This window comes from Urocitellus parryii, chromosome 3 (assembly GCF_045843805.1).
Source record: "Urocitellus parryii isolate mUroPar1 chromosome 3, mUroPar1.hap1, whole genome shotgun sequence".
Taxonomy (NCBI): Eukaryota; Metazoa; Chordata; class Mammalia; order Rodentia; family Sciuridae; genus Urocitellus; species Urocitellus parryii.
This window is the reverse complement of record NC_135533.1, coordinates 3,155,217-3,175,365: the sequence shown is the minus strand read 5'-3', so window position 1 is coordinate 3,175,365 and position 20,149 is coordinate 3,155,217. Positions and strand designations below refer to the sequence as shown.

Here is a 20,149-nt window from a genome sequence, read left to right as displayed (position 1 = left end):
CAATCCACTTCTTTTTCAATTTATGAACAATCAGAGACACCTAGCAAACCCTGCAGCACACCGCGAACACACACAGCACACGGAGGGTCCATATTAGGTCTGCAGATGACAGGTCTTCTTCCTGTTAAATCAAGTTATCAACATCTGAGTCGGATGCACCAGAGAACGCGGGAGGAGTGGGTGGACAGTGAAGCCCTTCCTGCAGTGGAAGACCGGGGGTTCGGCTGCAGAGCTGTGAGGACCCGAGTCCTGTGCACTGGGCAGAGGAGCTCTGTGGTGCCCTTTGTGCCAGGCAAGGGGACTTGCTGAACCCACAGGCTGCCTGGAAACTGCTCACCCTTGAAGTCCCTGGGATCCGACTGCTGCCAGTGGCTGTTTAAGTTTCCAACATCAGTCCTGATGCCCTTGGTGGCCAGGAGAGCTTCGGCTGAGCCTCAATGAGAAAAGACCTTGTGCCTCAGATTTACTGAGATGGGAGCTGGTCTCTCACTGTGCCGCCTGCTCTGTGCCCTTTCCTTCCGGGAAAGATGGACACATGAAGTGCTGTGTGGACAGTTGACGGTTTGTGGCAGAGAGCAGACCCTGACCTGTGGGCTGTGCTCAGGGGTGTCCACTGCCCCACTCAAGCCCCGGCAGCACTTCCTCCCCCCGAGGGCCCAGGAGGTGCCTCCGACCTCCATGCCTTGAGGGAGCAGACATGGAAGCACTGGGGTCCAGCCCCCTGGCTGTCACACCCAGGCACCGTCCCTGCTGCTGCTCAGCTCCCAGCACACATCCCTGATGACCCCTGGGGGCCGGGGACTGATCTCACTCACTCACAGGCTCGTGCTGCGACCTGGATGCGCTAGAGGAAGTATGGCTGGTCTGTTTACTGTCCATCACTCTGGCCCCAAGCCCCAGGGTGCTGCCCACTCAGGGGTGCCATCACAGGACAGCACCACCCAGGGCCACTACTTTCTAGAAACCAGAACCAAGTGACTCTTTGTCCCTAAGGGAGGCACAAGCTCATTTCTCAAGATGGCTCACGGCAGCACAGTCCTGAGTGGGAGCCAAGGTGAGGAGTGGCGTCGGAGTGGAGTGGGAAGCCCGTCGAGCTGGAGATGAGCTCGAGTTCGTTTCCCACACTAGGAACCGAAGGGCTGAGTTAGAGTTCCTGGCTTCTCAGAGTTAGAAGCAGAGACGCGTGTCCCCTGAGAAGTGCTCCGTGGCCCTCCCCACAGGTCCACCTGGATGCTGCAGGGAGGAGCAAGCCTGCCCTGGAGCAGGGAGCACGCTGGGCGTGGCAGGGGTCTCCCTCGTTCCAAGCCCAGCTTTGGTCTCATCCCAGGGAACTCAATCCTGGAGTAGTGGTGGGGACAGGCAGGGGCAGGCTGCCTCTGGAGGGCCCCAGGGTCTAGTGTCTGGGGACCGGGGGACACGGAGAGAGAGGGAAAGAGTGAGGGAGGCAGGGAGCAGTGCCCAGAGGACCTGATGACCAGAGCCACCGAGGCTGCAGGGGTGCCCCGCCCCAGTGGGGAGCAGGTTGCCACCGGCTGAAGCCTGGGCCAGAGAGTGAGGGCAGGGAAGGCTGTCAGACCAGCCGGGAGAGATCAAGGGAAGAACTGGCCAGAGATTGCCCTGGGGGAGTGGGACAGGGCAGAGGGGGCACAGCTCTGAGACACAGGGGGACCTGTGGTGACCACAAGGGTCAGGAGGGCCCCAGGAAGTGAGGTGGATCTCTCCTGGCCGTGCTGCTGGAGCTGGTTCCCCTGCCCTGGCCAGACCTGAGCCGTGGCGCAGGTCTACCCACAGTTGTCATAGCTGAGGTTGGCCACCAGGGGGAGCGCCAAGCAGGGGAAAGCTGGTAACTGAGCAGGCAGACGTGGGGGCCCACTGGTCCACTGGGCATGGGGCTCAGGGTTTGGGGCGACAGTTACTTTTAGGACTTAGGGACATAGCTTAATTTCTACTAAAATCCATAGTAAAAAACAAAGTTTAAGCAAAAGAATATGTTTTAACAGATAATACATCTAACAGAATAATAGGTATAACATGTAATAACACCCTATTACCAGCAACATCAGTAGCAGCATCTGCAGTTCTGCCCAAGCAGTTATGGAGTGTGATTTTAACCGTTCCTACAGAGGAAGGGGTCTGGGAAGGTGATGGGTGCCCTGGCCCAGGCCTCGTCTGGAGTCCACCCCACTGCCCCGCTGACCTGGTCCAGCCCCTCATCCGCAGCCCTGACTTCTGCTCCCACGTGGAGAGCAGTGTTGGCAGGAGCCCTCTCCCTGAGCTGCGAGGAGCATGCCGCAGGAGGGCCATTGTTTCTCAAGCCCTCCTCACCTGTCTCCTCTTGCAGCCCCCTGATCGGCCGGTCTGCATGGGGCGCATTTTCTCCCACAGGTAGTAGTTCCAGATGAAATACAGGACACACAGTTATTTCAGAACATCAGATAAACACAAATTACTTTTTTAGTATGTCTCGTATATGACATGAGACATAATCATGTTAAAACTATTTGCAATTTACCTGGACTTCACATTTAAGGGCACCTTGTACTTTTAATTTGTGAAGTCTAGAGCCATGTGCACCTGGAAGACATTTCGCAGGATCTGGAGATGTTTTTGACTGTCGTGAGTTGGGGTGGGGGACGGGGTTACCGGCTTCAGGCGGTAGAGGCGAGGGATGCTGTCAGCATCTCACAGGACACAGATGAACTGCTCGGGGATGAGGCTGAGGTGCCTGCCCCCGAGCATCCACCTGTAGGCAGAAGTGACTGTCGTCCTCAGCACTTGGAGCAGACCCCCACGAATTCCACCCACACTGCGCTCTGCTCCAGAGGCAAGAGAGGTCTGAGGCCCCTTCCAGCTCAACAGGCTGTGACTGAACTTAAGGGCTTGGGGACACCGCCTGCCCTGCTCTTCTCATCCCCAGACACCTCCACCGAAGCACCTAGAGTCATCCTGACCAAATACCTGGGTTCTAAGGCTGAGCCTAGTTCACATATAGGTGTCCCTTCACAGTGCCTGCTCGTGTGTTCTGAATTGCCATCTGTCCCCTCTGCACACACGTGAGCAGTCACCAGCTGATGTCACAGCCCTGAACAAGTGCTTGAGGTGAGGGGTCAGAGCTGCTGGTGGTCACTGAGGTGGGCAGCATTTAAGGCCAGAAGGAATGGAGCACAGGAAAGAGAGCCCTGACCGTGGAGAGCTGGCACGGTCAAGGGACACGAGGTCCCATGGGGCTCCAGGCTCTGGGTGCTGTGTGGTGGGGCACCCAAGGGAAGGGCTGGGGCAGCACAGTGGTCAGGCCTCCTGATCTGCAGAGTATCAGTTACCTCTGTCGAGGTCTCAGGCCTGCTGCTTCCTGTTAACCCCACTGCAGGCCCACCCACCCCAGGACCCTGGTTCCTCTCTGGCAGTGTGGCAGGCAGCTCTGACACCAGCCAGCTGCCCCCAGCCCTGCTGGGCTCTCTCCTGCCCATCTTTCCTGGGTGAGCTCCTTGGCCTGTGGTCCTGGACCTGCAGGACACAGGGAAGCAGCTCAGCCTTCGTGAGGTCCTTCATCATAACCCTAATGGCGACCCTCCAGGGGCATTATCTCTGCTTTTTCTCCGAAGCTGCTCATTGGAGGGAAATAGTGAGCTCGGGCTGCCTGAAGGGCTCCAGCTCGGCTGACACCATGAGGATGAGGGTGGCACATGGCCTACAGCATCAACGCCATCCATGGGCAGGGGCAGAGCTCTGCAGAGTCCAGAGGTGCAGGGCTGTGTCCCTGCTCAGGAGCTCAGACTCACTGTGAGGCCCCAGCTCACAGTCACACAGGCCACCTGCCTGCTACCAGACGGAGCTACCTGGCTGCTGTCAGCCGGGCAGGAGTGAGGGGTCGTGGATCACCATGGGCCTCCAGCCCTACTGGGCAGGCTCTTTTCTTCAGGACGGTCCTGCCATCCCCACAATTTATCCACCCCCTGCCACCCAGATATAACCCCTGGTGGGAAGCCCTGCTCTGGTGGCTGAGTTGTGTCCCCTAGAGATCTGATAAGTCCTGGCACCTCCGGACACGACCTTGTGTGGAGACAGGTCTGTGCAGAGGTAGTGAGGTGAGGCCCTCTAGGGTGGGCACCAATCCAGTGTGACTGGAGTGCTTGTGACCCAGGAAACGTGGACATAGACGCCCACACAGGGCAGCACCATGGGAAGACTGACATGGCGTGGACTTGGGTTGGGCCGCCACCAGGAACTGGAGAGAGGCCCAGGCAGAGCCTTCCCTGCTCCCTTGGAGGGAGACCACCCTGCCGACACCTGGACCTTGGGCTTCCAGCCTCTAAACATCCAAGACCACGAGCTTTGGTCCCGCAGCTGCCCACTTGGTGGCTCTTTGCTAGGGTGGCTGTGCTTGTTGTTAGAGATGATGCAGTGGACGTCTGCGGAGATGAAATGCCTCACCAGGGCCACACAGCCAGCACTTGGTGCAACCAGTCCACACCCAGGTGCAGGACGTTGACCGCAGAGCCCCTCCCACCCCCTCTTCCAGCCTCCTCTTCCACGTCTGACTCATCCCCTAGTGTTGGGGACCCATCCTGGTGGCTTCCTCTCAGCTCACAGCCACCCTGGACCAACGCCTGCCCGATGGCCTCTGTAGACAGGGGAGTGGGGAGAAGGGAGGGAGGGAGGGGGAGAGGGTGGATAAGAAAGAGAGAGGCAGCCATAAGAAGAGAGCAGGAGGAGAGCCCTTTCCCTTCCAGGCAGAGGAGCTGGCCCTGCGACTGTGCTGTCATTGATACTTAATAAAATGTAACTCGGAGGCAGCTGACTAGTTCCTGAGCACAGGGGGTAAATAATTGAAGACATATTTGCAGGCTTTTCAGGAAGAGCTAGCAGCTGGGGTGTGTTCTGATGTTTATGAAGCCTGATGGATTATGCATGAGCCAGCGGTGGGCACCGCGGGAGACTCGGCTCTCCCCTCCACTCTGACTTGGGTTGTGCCGCCCAGTGGCCGCCGCCTGGCCTGGAGCTCAGTGCACCTCGCCTGGCTGAAGCCCCCGCAAGTGCTCATTCCCTCCTTCCCTGGCCAGGCTCCTTCAGGGGAGGCTTCAGGGCGGGCTCCAGGGCTTGGAAACCAGTGGTTTAGCTGCCCTAGACATTCGGGGTCCCTCCTCCAGCCTTCTAGCAGCCCACTCACCGACTACCCCGTGTTAGCCCCAGGTGCACTGTGCAGGGCCTGAGTCCCCACTGCTGCTGTTGGACTGTGCTCCAGAGGGGAGCCTGCATCGTGCTTCGTGGCCCTGCCTGCCGGGAGGCGGGATGCCAGGCGGCCACTGGCCTTGGAGGGAGTGTTCACACACCACAGGCCGCGGCTCCTTTCTTTCTCTCCCCGTGTCCACGTTTCTTCTTTTAGGCGGCAGTTTGCCGGCACACCCCAGCAGTCCTCAGTCCAGGTCAGCACAGGCTGCCGCGGTGACAGCGCTCGGCATTGGCTGGGCCTGTCTCCTCCTGCCTTCTCACCTCCAGCCAGTGCTGTGCCTTCCATCAGCATGCCCCCCCTCCCCGGGGAAGGACCCATCTGCCCACACTCGGAGCCATAAAGTGCCCCAGTCTTGATGTGTTCAAAACAGAATTCAGGGAAATTATTGGCCTCATTTCTCTCCCAGTGAATTTGCTATATTTACATATTTACTTAAAAAGTACCACTCTCTCACATGGTAGTGAAATCCAGCGAGCCACATTCCCCGCCTTGTCAGCCTTTGGGTAAAGTGGGGTCCCACTGAGGGTCACAGCCCACATTCCACTCTCTGCCCCCTGCTCTTCTAAGGTAGGGCTTCGGCCTTCTGAGGACCCTGCCGCCGCCTGGGGTCAGGGCCCTGGCAGAGCTTGGGGGCAGTCCTCTCGGGTGATGGGCTCAGTCAGAGCCCGCTCCTGGGTGCCTGCTGCCCACCCAGCACACAGGGCAGTGCCTCCTCCGGAACCCTGCCCTGACCCAGGTGTTCCCACGGGACTGGGAGCGTGTCCTCTCCTTCCATGCCAGCTGTCACCTGTCCTATGTCCCTAGGAAATTAGCTCTTCAGCTCCGGGGAAAGGCCACAGGCCCTGCTGGGGCCCAAGGCCAGGCTCATGGGCTCACCACCGAAGAAACAGCGAGGAGCAAAGGGAGGACGGAAGGCTGGGGGCCTCCCTGGGTGCTCTGGCCCCTTCTCTGGGTTCAGATTCCCTGCTGGAGTGGCAAGTGACTGGCTTCAGATGCGAGTAGCGTTTTGGACTTAGGTTTGCAGAAAGGAACCTTCAGGATCTCCTCTCCAGGAGGCTGACCGTCAATGTGACTGTATTTGGAAATGGGCCTTCAGGAAGTAATCAGCATTCTATATTATAGGTGGAGGGTCCCCATGGGGAGAAGTGTCCTCTGAGAAGAGAGGCTGAGCTGTGTGCACTCTCCCCTGCCCCGGCCCTCTCTCCCTGTCACCCATCTGCAAACCTGGAGCAGAACCCTCACCAGGGAGTGACCATCTCAGAACTGAAAGGAGGGGATTCCTGTGGAGCATCGTCTGAGCTGTTCTAAGGCAGCAGAACCCGGGACGCCAGCACAGGGAGTGCAGGAAGGCCACTTGTGCAGGGCCTGCTACAGCAAGGGAGCCACCAGCACCACTGTGCAGCACTGGGCAGAGCCTCTAGGCGGGCAGAGAAGTGGGCCAGCCTCGGGGTGGGAGCAGGGCCCTGGCGTGCCCTGGTGCAGGTGGCCGGGAGGCTGGAGGCGGGCCTGCTGGGAGGTGGGCTGGGGTCTGTATTTGGGTCTAGTTGTCCTACAGTGAAAGCAGGCCCCAGAGCCCGGAGGCTGTCGGTTCCCTACCAAGTCCTGGCTGTGGCGGGCTGATGGCTGCAGGCTCTGGCTGGGTCCCGGCCAGGGTAGGTAGAGCTCCTGAGCATCGTGGTCTAGCCGTTGTCCATTGTATGTCCAGTCCCTGGCCAGGCTCCCGTCTCTCCTTTTGTGATGACCGTAGGACCCATGCCACAAGCGGAGGAGGAAGGCTGGGGGTCTGTCTGAGAGTGTCCTCCTGGGCTCTCTTGGGCACTAGGGTTTTAAATCAGGGGCTTGCTGAAGGCAAAACTGTCCCTGAACAAAATCACGGCTCCTGGAGCTGCTGGGCCAGGCAGGAGGGGGAGGGCACGTCTCAGGCCATGGGACAGAGGTCCCCAGCACACCTTTGTGAACATGCTGGCCCAAGTCCCGGGAAGGCAGGAGTCAGGAGGGGTCCCTGCCCTGGGCACTGAGGAGCCTGGGTGCTCCGGGGCCCCCTCAGCGGCCTGGTGGAACTTTTAATGTAACAATATTTTCTGGGGGAAAGGCAGCAGAACAAAGGACTCCCAGGACATATACAAAGGGCAGAACACCTCGCCTCTTGGGATTCCACGACACCAGCTATGGCCCCCTTCTCCCTGGCAGGAGAAGTCTGTTATCCCCTTTTAAATAAACCCCGCTTCATAAAAAAGTATTTTATGACTAATTTAAAATAAACCAAAGACAGCGTTCAACCGTGGGACCCATATTCAGCTTGAACCCCCAGAGAGGGCCTGCCTGGGGGTGTCAGGTCCCAGGTGGGGAGGCACAGTGGCCGCAGCTGTGGAAGACGGGGGTCTTCCCAGAGCACTGGAGGGCTTCCAGGTGGGGGACAGGGCGGGCTCTCAAGGTCCTGCCTGCCTCCTCACTCTGATCCCAAAGTTTTCCAACGTGGGAGAATTCACCTTCTGATGTGAAACTGCGTCTCCTTTCCTGAGGGAAGTCCCCACCGAGGAAGATGGACAGAAAGGTGGACTGGTCAGGGTAGCCCCAGATGAGCCCCTAGACCTTCATGCCCCCATTAGTCTGGCTTTTTAAATGCCCCTGGGCTCTTGAGGATCAATCAGGAGAGCTGCCAGAGTCAGCTAAACTGGCGGGGGTGGCCGACGGACCTGAGTCTCTGAGTGATGCATGGTGTCCCTGTCACCAATCCCTCTGCTTCCAGGCTGGGCCCTGTTTACACCAGACACTTGAATCAACCACAAAACCAATGGTGAATTTCCAACATGGAGCTGTTCTTGAGCTTTGTCGCACGCCATGCTGTGGAGTCAGCTGAGAATCCGTGTGACTTGGCGTTTGGGGACAGCTGTGTGTCTGCACCTGTGCAGACACACCCGAAACCCACTTTCTCTGGCTGACTTGGGGCATGAAAATGGTTGACCCTGTCCTCTGTCGCTCCGCTATGATGGCTGGTGCAGTTCTCACTTGCCGCCCGCCGGGCTCTCACGGTCAGTCTTGGGAGCCCGTGAGTATTTAAAGGCATCTGGAATTCTTGCCCACTTTCTAAGGTGACATGGTGGCAGAGAAGCAAGAAAAGAGCAATCCAAGTGGTAAAATAATGTTTTATTCCATGATGAACAGACGCTACCATGCCACATCCCCACGTCCCTCCCTCCGGCCAGATCTGCAGCCATGCTGGCTTCCCCTGAGGACCTCCTGAGAGCACTGCACACCATGGGACTTTGGATCGGTCCTGCTGGTTGGCACGGTGGTCATCTATGCACATGGCAAAGTCCCACAATCAGACCTTCCAGGGATCTTACCAGGACTGACCTTCAAAGCTCTTGTGGATGGAACCAGGACCCCCAACACCAAAAAGCAACATGGACACATCTCTGAGGATAGGACGTCTAGGGCACCCCAGCAGAACCGGAAGCTGGAAATCAGCACTGACATTTGGGCTGTCTGCAAGCTCAAAAGGAAATGATGGTGATTGATAGATTTCAAACTAAGACCTCTAGGGAGTCCAGACCAGCCAAGAGGTGTCTGCATGCAAGCTCAACACAAGGTCAGTGCTGCGGCGGGAGTCTGCACAAACGCCGGATGGACACGCAGTCCTTTCTTTATATACAACAAAATGAAATGCACACTGGGGACAGCAGCCGCACGTCTGGCCAGAGTGGATCTCACGAGGCTGGCGGAGAACAGCAGGGACCTCACTGTCTGCGGGGGAGGGGAACAAGCCATCCCGGGTGGGAGGCAGGGCTGCCCGCCAGGGCTGCCGGAGCTTGCTCAACAGACCTGTGGGTGGGATCGACACTCTGCATGATTTTTAGCCAAAAGTCATCTGGAAAGACTTGACAACTTATCAAAGAGGAGGAGATGGGCTTAAGGACAGGTGTGCATGGACAACGTGGACCTACAGCCGGATCCTAACATGGCTCGGTGGAAGGGGGTCTGTCTATGTTTCCTTTTGGTGAACACTACTGGGCGATTTCCTCCCTCAGGGTTGGAAATGCCTCCACAGTCTGAAGACCACCCTGAGGACAGAGCGGTTACTTCATCCAAACAAGTGCCCAATGGAAAGCAAAACAAAGCAACAGGAAGAGACAGAGAAGGAAGAAAAAGCACAGGAAAACAACCCCACAAGCCCAGACCAGGGAGCGTCAGGCGAAAACCATAGAAAAATATGAGTTAATTCTATCAGGTTAACCATTACGTAGCTACAGTAAGACTTTGTACAGAAAAGGGTCTGTTTCCTTGGTGCAGTCCCGAGTGATGCCAACTCCTGGTTATAGGAAAGAACAGGCCAGTGTGGACACATCCAGCCAAGACAAGGGGCTGTCCTGGCCGCCGTCCTCACTCCCACGGCACGGTCCAGTCACACAGGGCGCACTCCTGCCGCAAGCCGCAGCACGCTAGCGCGGGGGGGTGGTCTTAATGCTACCACTGAAAGCTTGGACTTAGGGGCCGGTTTCCTGTGGGCTCCAAGTGGCCCTCACTGCCATCTGTCCGTTGCTGTGTCCCCTGGGGGAGGGGCCATGGGATGTGCCAGTCACTGTGGGGCCAGGAGGAGGCGATGCGGCCGAGCTGGGGGTTCCAGGTTGCGAGGGGACACATCTCCCCTGGGGAGGGAGCTGGTCTCCCAAGCCAAACTGCCTTAGGTACCCAGGAGGCATGCTGTGGGACCTCAACACCTCCGCCCGGCCCCCGGGGGGAGGAGGGCGGCAGGGGGATTCCTCAGTTGCATATTGTGGTAGAAAGAGCCACGTCTGTGCCGAGGGCTGGCACGCGGTCAGTCCTCCTCCTCGTCCTCTTTCGCTGCAGCGGCTGGTAGCTTGTCCTGGACCCTGAAGCATTCCACAAAGAAGTTGATGATGGACCTGTAGAGGTGCTGCTGGAGCGCAGCGCTGTGGAAGTAGTGGCTCTCGTCGGGGTATATCTGCAAGAAGCCCAGGAGGAGTTATCACCCTGGCCCACCCTCCCAGGGGACACAGGGACGCGCATGAGGAGACACACCCAGAAGCCCCCAGGCCTCCTACTGAATTCAGTTGGCACCATCGGTTCTGGAGGGTTTCAATGGCAAGCGCCATTCTCTCCTGGTACGGGCCGCTGCCAAGGGCAGTGGCGCGCAGCGGGAGTCGGTGTGCTAGGAAGCGCCACCTTCAACAGACTCAGCCCTCTAGGCCTCTTTTCTGAATTTGCAACCTGGGCACATACTTGGGGTCTTCAGAGGCTGTATCCCGAATGGGGGTGCCAGGATTTCCATAAGAACGCTGCCCACGCCAGCCACCCTCTGAGAGGGGGAGGGTCCCGGAGGTGCCGAGCCCGTTTCTGCCTGGCTACCCGTGCACCTTGCCTGGGCCTCGCCTTCCAGGTGTGCAGGTGGGAGGATGATTGTGACAGACTCTGCTGACACGGTGTGTGAGAGGTCAATGGGAGAACACCCGTCCAGCACCGACGAGGAGGTCTGGGATGTGGGAGGACTGGCCCGCGGGCTGGTCCTGCTGGGTCAGAGCCCATTATTCTACCCCCAGTGCAATGACACCGCCTGCCCCTGGGGGCGCTGTGCCGTCTGCCACAAGTGGGTTCTCAGGGACCCCAGGCAGCTCTGTGTTTTGAATTCTCTGATGTCGCTGAGGGTGGCGTTCACCTTTACCTTATGGTTTCATTAGGCTCGCATACTTAGGTTAAAATAGGGAGCTCACAAAAGGGAATGGAGGAGGAGGTCTGCCTCCTCTTCCTTCTCTCCCCTGACCCCACAGGCTCCCCTGGAGCTGGTCAGGGCTAGGAACTCACTAAGTGTCTGTTAGGACACTGCTGTGCCTGCATGTGTGGCACAAGGGTCTCTTCGTGGGCACAGATGGAGCGAGCGATGCACGCTCTTCAGCACCAGCCAGCTGGACTCAGCCTGCACCTCGGGGAGTGTGCCGCACACGCACCACCTTCTAACCCACCGTGGCTGCACCGTGCACGTGAAGTATCCACAGTACCACAACTATCACGTTCAGAGGGAAAGCTGACTGTAATACGACAAAATCCATCCGTCCCGTTCATCATTCATCATCTGGGGCCAAACTCCCTTGGACAGAAGCTCGCCTGACCCGCCAGCCACACGTGGTAGTCAGAGCCAGGCAAGGGCACGCTGAGGAAGACAGGGTGACCCGCCGAGTCCCCACTGATCTCTGAAGCCCCAGAGACCATCGGGTCCTACCTGTTATACCAAAGGGACCAGAGGGCAAGAAGGAAACGGGAGAAGTGTCCAGAGGCCACCCCGTGTGTTGCTGGAGGGAGCCCAGGCTTGGTGCTGCTGGGTTAGTATTCAGAGCCAGTGAGGACGGACAGTGGGTTGGTCCCTGGGAGGTCGCACTTGGTAACAGCCGCAGACGGTGCTGGGACTGCATGGCAAGTGTTGTGGCCATGTGTGGCACTGTCCAGAGGGATGCTGGCAAGAGCTAGGCCAACCCATGTCCCGATGCAGGAACACCCCACCGGCCATGCTGCTGGGTGGGGCGTGTGCTGGCTGGCCCTGCTCACTGCCCAGGGACGGCGTGGTGTGCTGGCTTGTGTTCCAAAGGGATCTCGTATGGCCTGAGTGTGGGGCTGAGCTACCGTCGCGAGGAGAAAAAGAAACCGTGTGCCAGTGTCTGAGAGGCTGTGCCCAGCCCACGGCCGATGTGCCCAGCACACACGAGTGCTGAGCGCCCTCCGTTCTCTCCCCAGGAAGAGGACGTCTTGCCCTGAGAATGAAGCACAGCAGATGTGCATACTGTACCTGTAAGCTGTAATTAGCCTTTCCCTTAATGAGCTGTGTAATGAGCTCTGCTGTGTGCTGGAAGTGGATTTTTTCTGAAAGAGAAAGAAAAAGGAAGAGCAAAGTATTTGCCAACACCGTAACACCATCGGGGCGTCTCCACCAGCTGGGCCGAGGGTGCTGGTCCTCACCGTCCGCCGTGGCATGGATGAGCAGGAACTGCTGTTCCTCCAGCGCCGACACCCGGTGGGCCACCTTGGTCATCTGCACACATGGGAAGGGGACAGGTGAGGGGCTGCAGGGAGAGCGGGCTGGGAAGGTGTCCGGGGAACACTAGGGGACTGGGATGCTCTATTCATAGTGCCGCCCCTGGAGCCCCAGCTCCCATCCTCTGCTCAGTCTTTTAGGGAGAGAAGGCAGTTGAGGCGAGGAAGGGAGAGAGAAAAAGGAGTTTCTTCAGTGGCAGATGGCCTCGGAGGGCCATCGTTTCATCTGGAGCCCCTGGAGAGGCCCTGCCCCCAGGCAGAGCGGAAGGGTGTCCTGTCTGAGAGCCACACAAGTCCACTGGGTGCCCCATGCCATCAGTGGTACCAGAAGCACTTCCTGGGCCTGTCCACAGCCCGTCTTCCCAGAGGAGAAACAGCTCAGGTGCAGGGGCAGGAGCCACCCACAGCCTGTGTCCCAGTGGGTCAGGACAGGACTCTTCCTGTCAGATCCTGTGGTGGGAACAGACCGCACTGGGAGAGGTCAAAACCCAGGACAGAGTGTGGTAGGATGAGCTGGGGTTCTCAGCCTGAGGGTCTTTTTATTTTTGGCACTGGGGATTGAATCCAGAGAGCTTTATCCCTGGACTCTATCCCCAGTCCCCTTCATTGTTTTATTTTGAGACAGGTCTCACTGAGTTGCTGAGGCTGGACTTGAACTTGGATCCTCCTGCTTCAGCCTCTGGGTAGTTGGGATGATTGGCATTCTGCCACCATGCCCAGCTCAGCCTGGGCTTTGAGGGGCCAAGGCCCTGGCCCAGAGAGAGGGGCAGGCTGGAGATGGGGCCAGATAGAGGGGAGCAGAGAGTGGGGGAGAAGAGGTTGACCCATTCCACCTGCCGCCATCTCCCCATGGCAATCGTGCTTCAACGTACCTCGTACGCCCTGTTGTCCAGTCCGTGGAGGCCCAGGTACCGCTCAGAAAACGCAGACGCTGCATGGGGGCAGAGGAGGGGTCAGCTCCTGTGAGCCCAGACCCGAGGGATGGGCTGGGTGCAGGGACCCACCCACCGCACTTCATGGCAAAATGTTTGTTTTTAAACATCATCTGGGCATCCTGGTTGGTTGGGTGGGCGGTAAGAGAGTGCAGTGGTGTGTTCAAACGCAGGAGTGTTGCGAAACTGGAATTAGCAAACCTAACTAAGCTGAATCTTAGATCATCAGGAGTAGCCCCACTTCCTGTCCACACACAGGAACAGAAACACATGGCCAGAGAGCACATTCCTATCAGCATCCACTTATGTTGTTAGAACATCTAGGCCCGGCCCTGCCTGATGCTAGTTCCAGGTCCAGGACCTACAGGGACCTGGCATTGGCCAGATGCCAACGTAGGTCAGTGCCTAGGCCAGGGCTGCTCTGCCAGGAGGCCAGGGGAATTCTCCCCCCATCACGGGGTTCTGGGGAGTCCTTCATGAGTGGCAGAGACAGAGGATGGACTCCCCATCTCAGCACTGTGGCCATGGCTAAGTGCAGCCCTAGCATGCAGGAGGTCCTGGGTACCGTGGCCAGCACCACACACACGCACGCACACACACACACACACACACACACACACGACACAGAGGGCCACATGTGCATACATTTGAATCAGGTAAATGTGAAGCAGCATGATTAAGAAATTAAGAAAAAAATCTCACTGAATTTAAAAATCAAATATATGCCACGCAGATACCAGGGGAAACTGACTCTTACTCAAAATTGGAACCAGGAGAGTTTCTTGTAGAATTCTGACTTGAAATCTACATTGGAAAGATCATGGAGCGTTCATGCCAAGATGGGGTGTCAGCTGTGGGCGCCCAGAGGCTGCTGGACCACAGTGGCCCTTGGATTGCTGCCTGGTGTCCACGCTTTTGAGATAGGGCGTGTGGGCTGTAGGAGGGTGTGGTGATGGGCGGCTTCCCGCAGGGCTCTGGCCAATACGTGCCCTGGGCTCTCCACCCACAAGCTAGCACTGCGTGGGGTTGCCTGGCTGCCTTCAGCCCTGACCCAAGAGCAAGTTCTCAGAGCCACATAAACCACCCCTCTGCACGTCTTAAGATGGGTGAAGGTCACAAAGCCCCTCACAGTCAGAAAAGGGCTGGGTGATCAGAGGACAATGCAGGGAGCTTAAATCCCAAAGGGGCCACATCTGTGCCTGGGCAGAGGGCTGCTCCCACCCTGACCTGGGGGTCTCACCTCCACCAGTCTCCCACAGCCAGTCACCCTAACCACCCGTCCCTGGAAAGCCACTCTGCTGCCTGCCCAGCCAGGGAGAGCACATGGTGGAGCAGAACTCTTGACCTCACTGAATGATCATCCAGGAGCAGCCGAGCCTCTCAGCCACCAGGCCCTTCTCAGTGAGCACATGCCTGCCAAACGCCCCAGGTGCCCAAGCTCAGTGCAGGGTCCTGCCTGGACTCTGGCAGCAAGGAGAAGGGCAGCCCAGGGGGTCCTGGAGGCCTCCTCGCCTTCTGTCCTGACTGCACTCCTGAGAGCTGGCCCCCAGTTCTGGCTCCTGGTCTCGTGGGCTGGGGATGAGATCTGCTGGTATTAGGAGGATGGACTCTTCCATTCAAAAGCAGTGCCTGACTCTCCCCGCTCCCAGGTTTGGTATGGACTGAGGGTGCCTGTGGTTGGGGTGCAGAGGTGCTGTCAGGGCCACACAAAGGGGCCCAGGGCCAGGTCCTATCCAGGCATTACCGTACAGCTTGAAGTCCGTTATTGGCGCCAGAGCAGAGCCACAGGTGAAGGTCTGGCCTTGATTTTCACCCTTGGCCGGGAGGATGTAAGTGCTCAGGTATCCGCCGTAGTCCTGGGAGAGCACGTCAGAGAGAGAAGACAGAAAGGAGAGCTGGCGTCCACCCCGCACCCTGGAACCCCTCAGAGGAGGGAATATTTTCACTTTCTTTCTTTCTTTTTTAATAGTTCTAGTTGTAGATGGACCCAGTGCCTTTATTTTGTTTATTTCTGTGGTGCTGGGGATTGAATCCAGGGCCTCACACATGGTAGGCAAGCGCTCCACCTCGGAGCCCCAGCCCCAGCCCCTGGACTTTCTCTTTCTGATAAATGACTTGAAGATTTCTTTGAGGGCAGGAGGAGCGGCGCAGCACAGCCCTTTCCAGCGAGGTGGTCTGCCCTCTCTGGGCTCCGAGCCGAGTGGCACAGCTGTGTGCAGGTGCAGCGGAGATGCCGCTGCTGACCAGGCAGCGCTGGCACGAGGGCTGGAGCAGGCTGCCCTCCTCCACGCCCCAGTGCAGGCCGGGCCGGGCCAGGCCAGGGGGAGGACGGAGGGACCGGGACTGCACCCGACAGACACGTGTCCTGTGGGTGGGTGGAGCCCTCAGTTGACCTTGGGCTGTCCCGAAGGGCGGCTCCCCAGGGAAAGATTTACATCAGCGCCCACAGAGCACCCTCAGAGCTGGTCGCCTGGTGAAGAGCAGAGCCCAGGACACAGATGCGAGCTCTGAGGAGAAAGGCCCAGAGAGCCAGGAGAGGGCGCAGGGCTGCCGGCCTGTGTGAGCAGGCCTCAGAGCATGCATGTGAGTGTGTGCACGTGTGCACGGGGACGGGCGAGCAAGCATGCGTGTAAGTCTGCGTGACTGGTCTGTCAGTGTGTGTGAGCGTGTGTGAGCCTGTGAGTGTGTGGGCCTGTGCTGGGCTTGGGGCTGTGGCCAGTGGGGGCACGGCAGGAGGATGGAGAGACCCACGCTCTCTCCCTGTCTCCGGGGGCACAGGCGTCCCTCCCTGTGTGGAGCAGACCATCTGCTCGGGGCTGTGTGGCCCGGGTCCTGCACGGCATGATGAGGGGCACAGAGCCCAGCTACTCCTGGGCTCACCTGAGTGGACACAGAGGAAACAGGGTCCCAGAAGGTCCCCGAAGGCCAACCTTCAGGGACGGCAGGATGCTTCCTTCACAGGCTCTCGAAACCTGTGTCTTAGGTCAAAACAGCCCCAACAAACTCCGCCCCTGGAAGGAGCGTGAGCCTCCATGAGGGCAGAGCGCCCAAGAAAGGCCGGCGGGGGCCGCGAGTGTCTGGGCCGGACTCCTGCTGTGGGCTGGGCGAGTGGGCCACATCTACAGGTGCACGGTCCCTTCTCCGCAGTGTCCTGGGTTTCCACAGGCTGGGCCAGCCATCACTGGGAGAGCCCACTGACCACCAGGTGACCCTTGCACCTGCTGTGTCCAGAGCAAAGGTCTCATGGGTGGGATGTCTAGGCAAGGAATGGAGGCCGAGCTCTCCGGCTGTGCATCCACGTGTTGGGGAGAGTGAGGACCATGGAGACTGACCAGCGCCCCAGCTTCGGCCACCAGTCTGCTAGGAAGTGACTTCCAGAGGCAGGTACGTGATAAGAGGTGACCCTGGGATATACTCATCGGCCGTCCAGCTGGCTCTGGGGTCTCTCAGGCAGGGAGTGGCCTCCATATGCCTAGAGAGCCTCTGGGATAGTCCCAGGCTCTGGTCTGTCCCATAACCAGGAAGGTCACACGCTCCCTCCCCAGTGCTGGGTGCCATGATTTTGGAGCTGCTTCCCAGATGGCCTGCTGCGCCTCCCCCTGCAGTGGGCTTATGGTGGGGGCCTCTGCACAGCCCCGGGGTCTTGCCTTCTGGAGATCAAGAGGCCTTGGTCCAGACACAGGGCGGTGGACACATCAGAACCATGGTGTGGCTCTCCAGGCACCCCCAACCCTGGGCCTCTACTGTGGCCTGCCTATACCAGCCACAGCCCTGACCTGAGCCCCCAGGTGGACGCTCCTCTGTCTGACAGTGAGCCTCCTCCCCCTCCACAAAGCCAAGGTGGAGATAGGAGGACACCCAGAAACAGATTCCCGCTGCTCTCCTTTCCTGGGTCCCACAGCAAAAGCAGGCACAGGCTCCGGAAGAAGATACTGAGGACACAGAGCCCTCCAGCAAGGACCCGGCCGCTCGCTCTTGGAGAGCAAGGAGAAGCACTGGTCATGGCTGATGAATGACGGCTCCCTCTGCTGCAAACACAACACTGCCAACCTCCTGCTCTTCAAAAATCAGCACTCACTCCCCAGACCCCAGACAACCCCCCAGGTCAGGGGAGCCTGGTCCAGACGCAGCAGAGGGGCCTGGACAGGAGACGGCACACTCACCTTCCCGAACACAGCCACCCGCGTTCTGTCGATGTACTGCTCCTTCAGCATGGTCCTGCAAGGTCAAGGAGGAGGGAGGGGACTCAGTGGCCCCAGGGCTGTGCTTTGTGCCCAGTGGCCCACAGACACTTCCCACCGTCTCCAGCATGAACACCCCTCTTTGAGGAGTGGTCCTCTGGGGCCAGCAGGGGCCCAAGGAGCCCTGGTTGTGAGCTGCAGGGCTGAGAGTGGACCTCTGAGCTCATCCCACTGTGGTGCCCTTGTCCCCAGTTCTTGGAGGAGGTTCCTGTCTTGTCCCTAGATGACCAGATACACTCCTTCCTTAAGTTCTCTGCCCTGGCCCTGCTGGGGAGCAACCAGCTGGTGTCCACCCGGATGTCCCAGGGCCTGCTGCCTCCTCACTAGAATCTTCCCACCCTCCCCGCTGTGTCCTCAAAGTGACTGCAGTCTCTGGTTTCCGGACCCTACTTCTGCGTCCGTCCTGCCACCTGCTGGAGGTTCCCGGGATAGCTGGCTGGGTTTCCCTGGGGGCACCTGCCACCGGCCCGCAGCGGCTGCTCTCCGGTTTCTCTCCACTTCTTGGTGTGTTCTGGCTCCTGTTTGTTCCATTCTGCTGGATGGTGCCACCTGCACTCATTACGCCCTCCTCGGCCAGGAGAGGTGTGAAGCTCTAGGTGCTGGGTCCCAGGGGCCCCCTCCCAGGCCTGCCAACTTGCCAAGGACCCCGGGCCCCAGGATGTGGCAGCCGTCCCGGGTGGAACAGCGTTCTTCTGCTGATGACAGAAGACACGACAAGTTCTGGGGGCACAGGAGGTGACTTCCTTGGCTTCAGCAGAACTGGGGTGATTTTGGTTGTCATGTCACTGTTTTAGTGTAACGGGGCTCCCCAGGTTGTATCTAGAACACGGGGACCAAGCCGTATCCCTCCAGGCCTCGGTTTGAGGACTAGCTGAGGGCAGAATAGGGTGCCTCCTCCTCCTCCTCCTCCTTCTTCCTCTCCTGCTTACTGAGTACCTGCCATTCATCAGGCCCCGGGTCAGTCTTGGGGACAAACGTCACATAACCTACAGGTCTCGACTTCCAGAAGCTTCTGCTCCCAGAGTCAGGATCCCTGCCTCCCACTGTGACTCAGCCACAGGAGTCTGGGACCTTCAGGCAGGTCCTTAGACTTCAGGGTCTCAGTTCTCGGGATAAACTTAACGGGCTCCCAACGTTGAGACACGGGCTCGGTGGAGGCGGGAACAGGGGTGGGACCCTGACAAGCCAATTACGTGTAGTCTGCGTTCCAAATGGTGCTGCCCCAGCCTTCCAGAGTCAGGCAGGGCTGGAGGACAGGAACCCGGAGCTGCCCACGACCTGCTCTCTATGAGCGTTTACAGAGCGTCCCTCCCCCTCCCTCTGACGGCTGGCTCAGCTGCACCCAGAGTGCTGATGCCATGACCCGCCCCTCAGCTGCTCGTGGGCAGTGGGCAGTGGGGAATGGAGCAGTGGCCGCTGGGTTAAGGAATCCAGAGGCAGACACTTGTGGGCTGGCTGGCGGGCTGGGAGTGCTGCCTCTGGGTGGGGGAGGGCAGGTGATGGGGGGCAGGAGCAGGGAGGCAGGATGGCCATGGTGCTGGGCCTCTGTGCGGGCTGCGCTGTGTCCCTGCAAAGATGCACGGAGACCCTGATCCCCAGACTTCAGCAGGAGGCCATATTTGGAAACAGGGTCAATGGTAGATGTACTTAATTTGGGATGAGATCTCCCTGGAGTAGGGAGGGGCCCTAATACAATGTGACTAGAGCCCTTCCAAGAGGAGAGACCCCGGGGAAAGCCATGTGATGTGATGGTGGGACCCAGGGTGATGCACCCACCAGCCACAGGACCTGGACGCCTGAGATCCTAGAGGCTGGCAGAGGCAGGAAGGACCCTGCTGCTGGTTTCAGAGGCGTGTCCCTTCCACACACGGCTCTGGGGGCCTGGCCTTGGAGAATCAGTGCTTTTTCTTTTTAAAAGTAGTGTCCTCCAGATTTGGGACTTGAGACTTGTGCGCACACACACACACAATACATGCTCATGCACACGCACACACACCCTCCTCTCTCACTCACACACATTCTCTTGTACACACTCACTCTCACTTCCACACACACACTCCTCTCTCTCACTCACACACACTCGCTCTCACGCCCCAGGTCACCACCACTGCACTGCGTGTGTGGACACCATCAGTGCAGGGGAAATGCCCTGGGGAGGAGGGCCTCATTCTCTGAATTCCTGAATTTCCCTCCAAGGCCCTGAAGTCTATACACTCTACAGAAGTCTATCTGGGTAATCTCGAAGAGTCTGGCATGACCAGCTAATTCAAGAAGGGTCAACCTGGCCCGTGAGACTTCTCCCCAGGGCCACATATCCGTCCAGGCCACGTGGCTGGGGATCCGAGTGTAGCCTGTGGAGAACGTGATGAACTTGAGTGAACCCAGGTCCTCTGGAGGACATGGCCAGGGTCTTGGCTCCTTTCTGATTTGTGAAACTTTCCTTGTTTTATCGTTGTCCATGACCACCTTGGGTCTTTGGTTGGCCTCTCCTCTAATGGCTGGGTGGTAGATCCCGCTAACGATGCCCACCTGGAAATGACCACGTTCTTCCCAGGACCAAGGACTCTTGTCTTGTAGCAATGTTCCCACTAGCCAGCTGGGCAGCTGCTGCAGGAAGATTTGCTTGTGGACATGGACCCTGCTGTACGGGAGGCAGGTCCCTGCGTGTGGCGGGCTGCTTGCTGCTGGGGGATGCGGGGACC

At 58.6% G+C, this 20,149-nt stretch overlaps 1 protein-coding gene across 1 annotated transcript in view; it reads right to left on the bottom strand.

Moving 5' to 3' along the window:
* Positions 1-10,049: 10,049 nt before the first annotated feature.
* The window catches only part of Dpp6 (dipeptidyl peptidase like 6), a 600,350-nt gene continuing 590,250 nt past the window's right edge, over positions 10,050-20,149 (bottom strand). The window contains exons 21-26 of the mRNA XM_026406182.2: positions 17,370-17,424; positions 14,951-15,062; positions 13,147-13,205; positions 12,200-12,272; positions 12,030-12,103; positions 10,050-10,196 (exon numbers count right to left, since the gene is read on the bottom strand). Of these exons, the coding sequence (XP_026261967.1) occupies positions 10,050-10,196; positions 12,030-12,103; positions 12,200-12,272; positions 13,147-13,205; positions 14,951-15,062; positions 17,370-17,424 (520 nt within the window). The remainder of the gene's footprint in view (positions 10,197-12,029; positions 12,104-12,199; positions 12,273-13,146; positions 13,206-14,950; positions 15,063-17,369; positions 17,425-20,149) is intronic.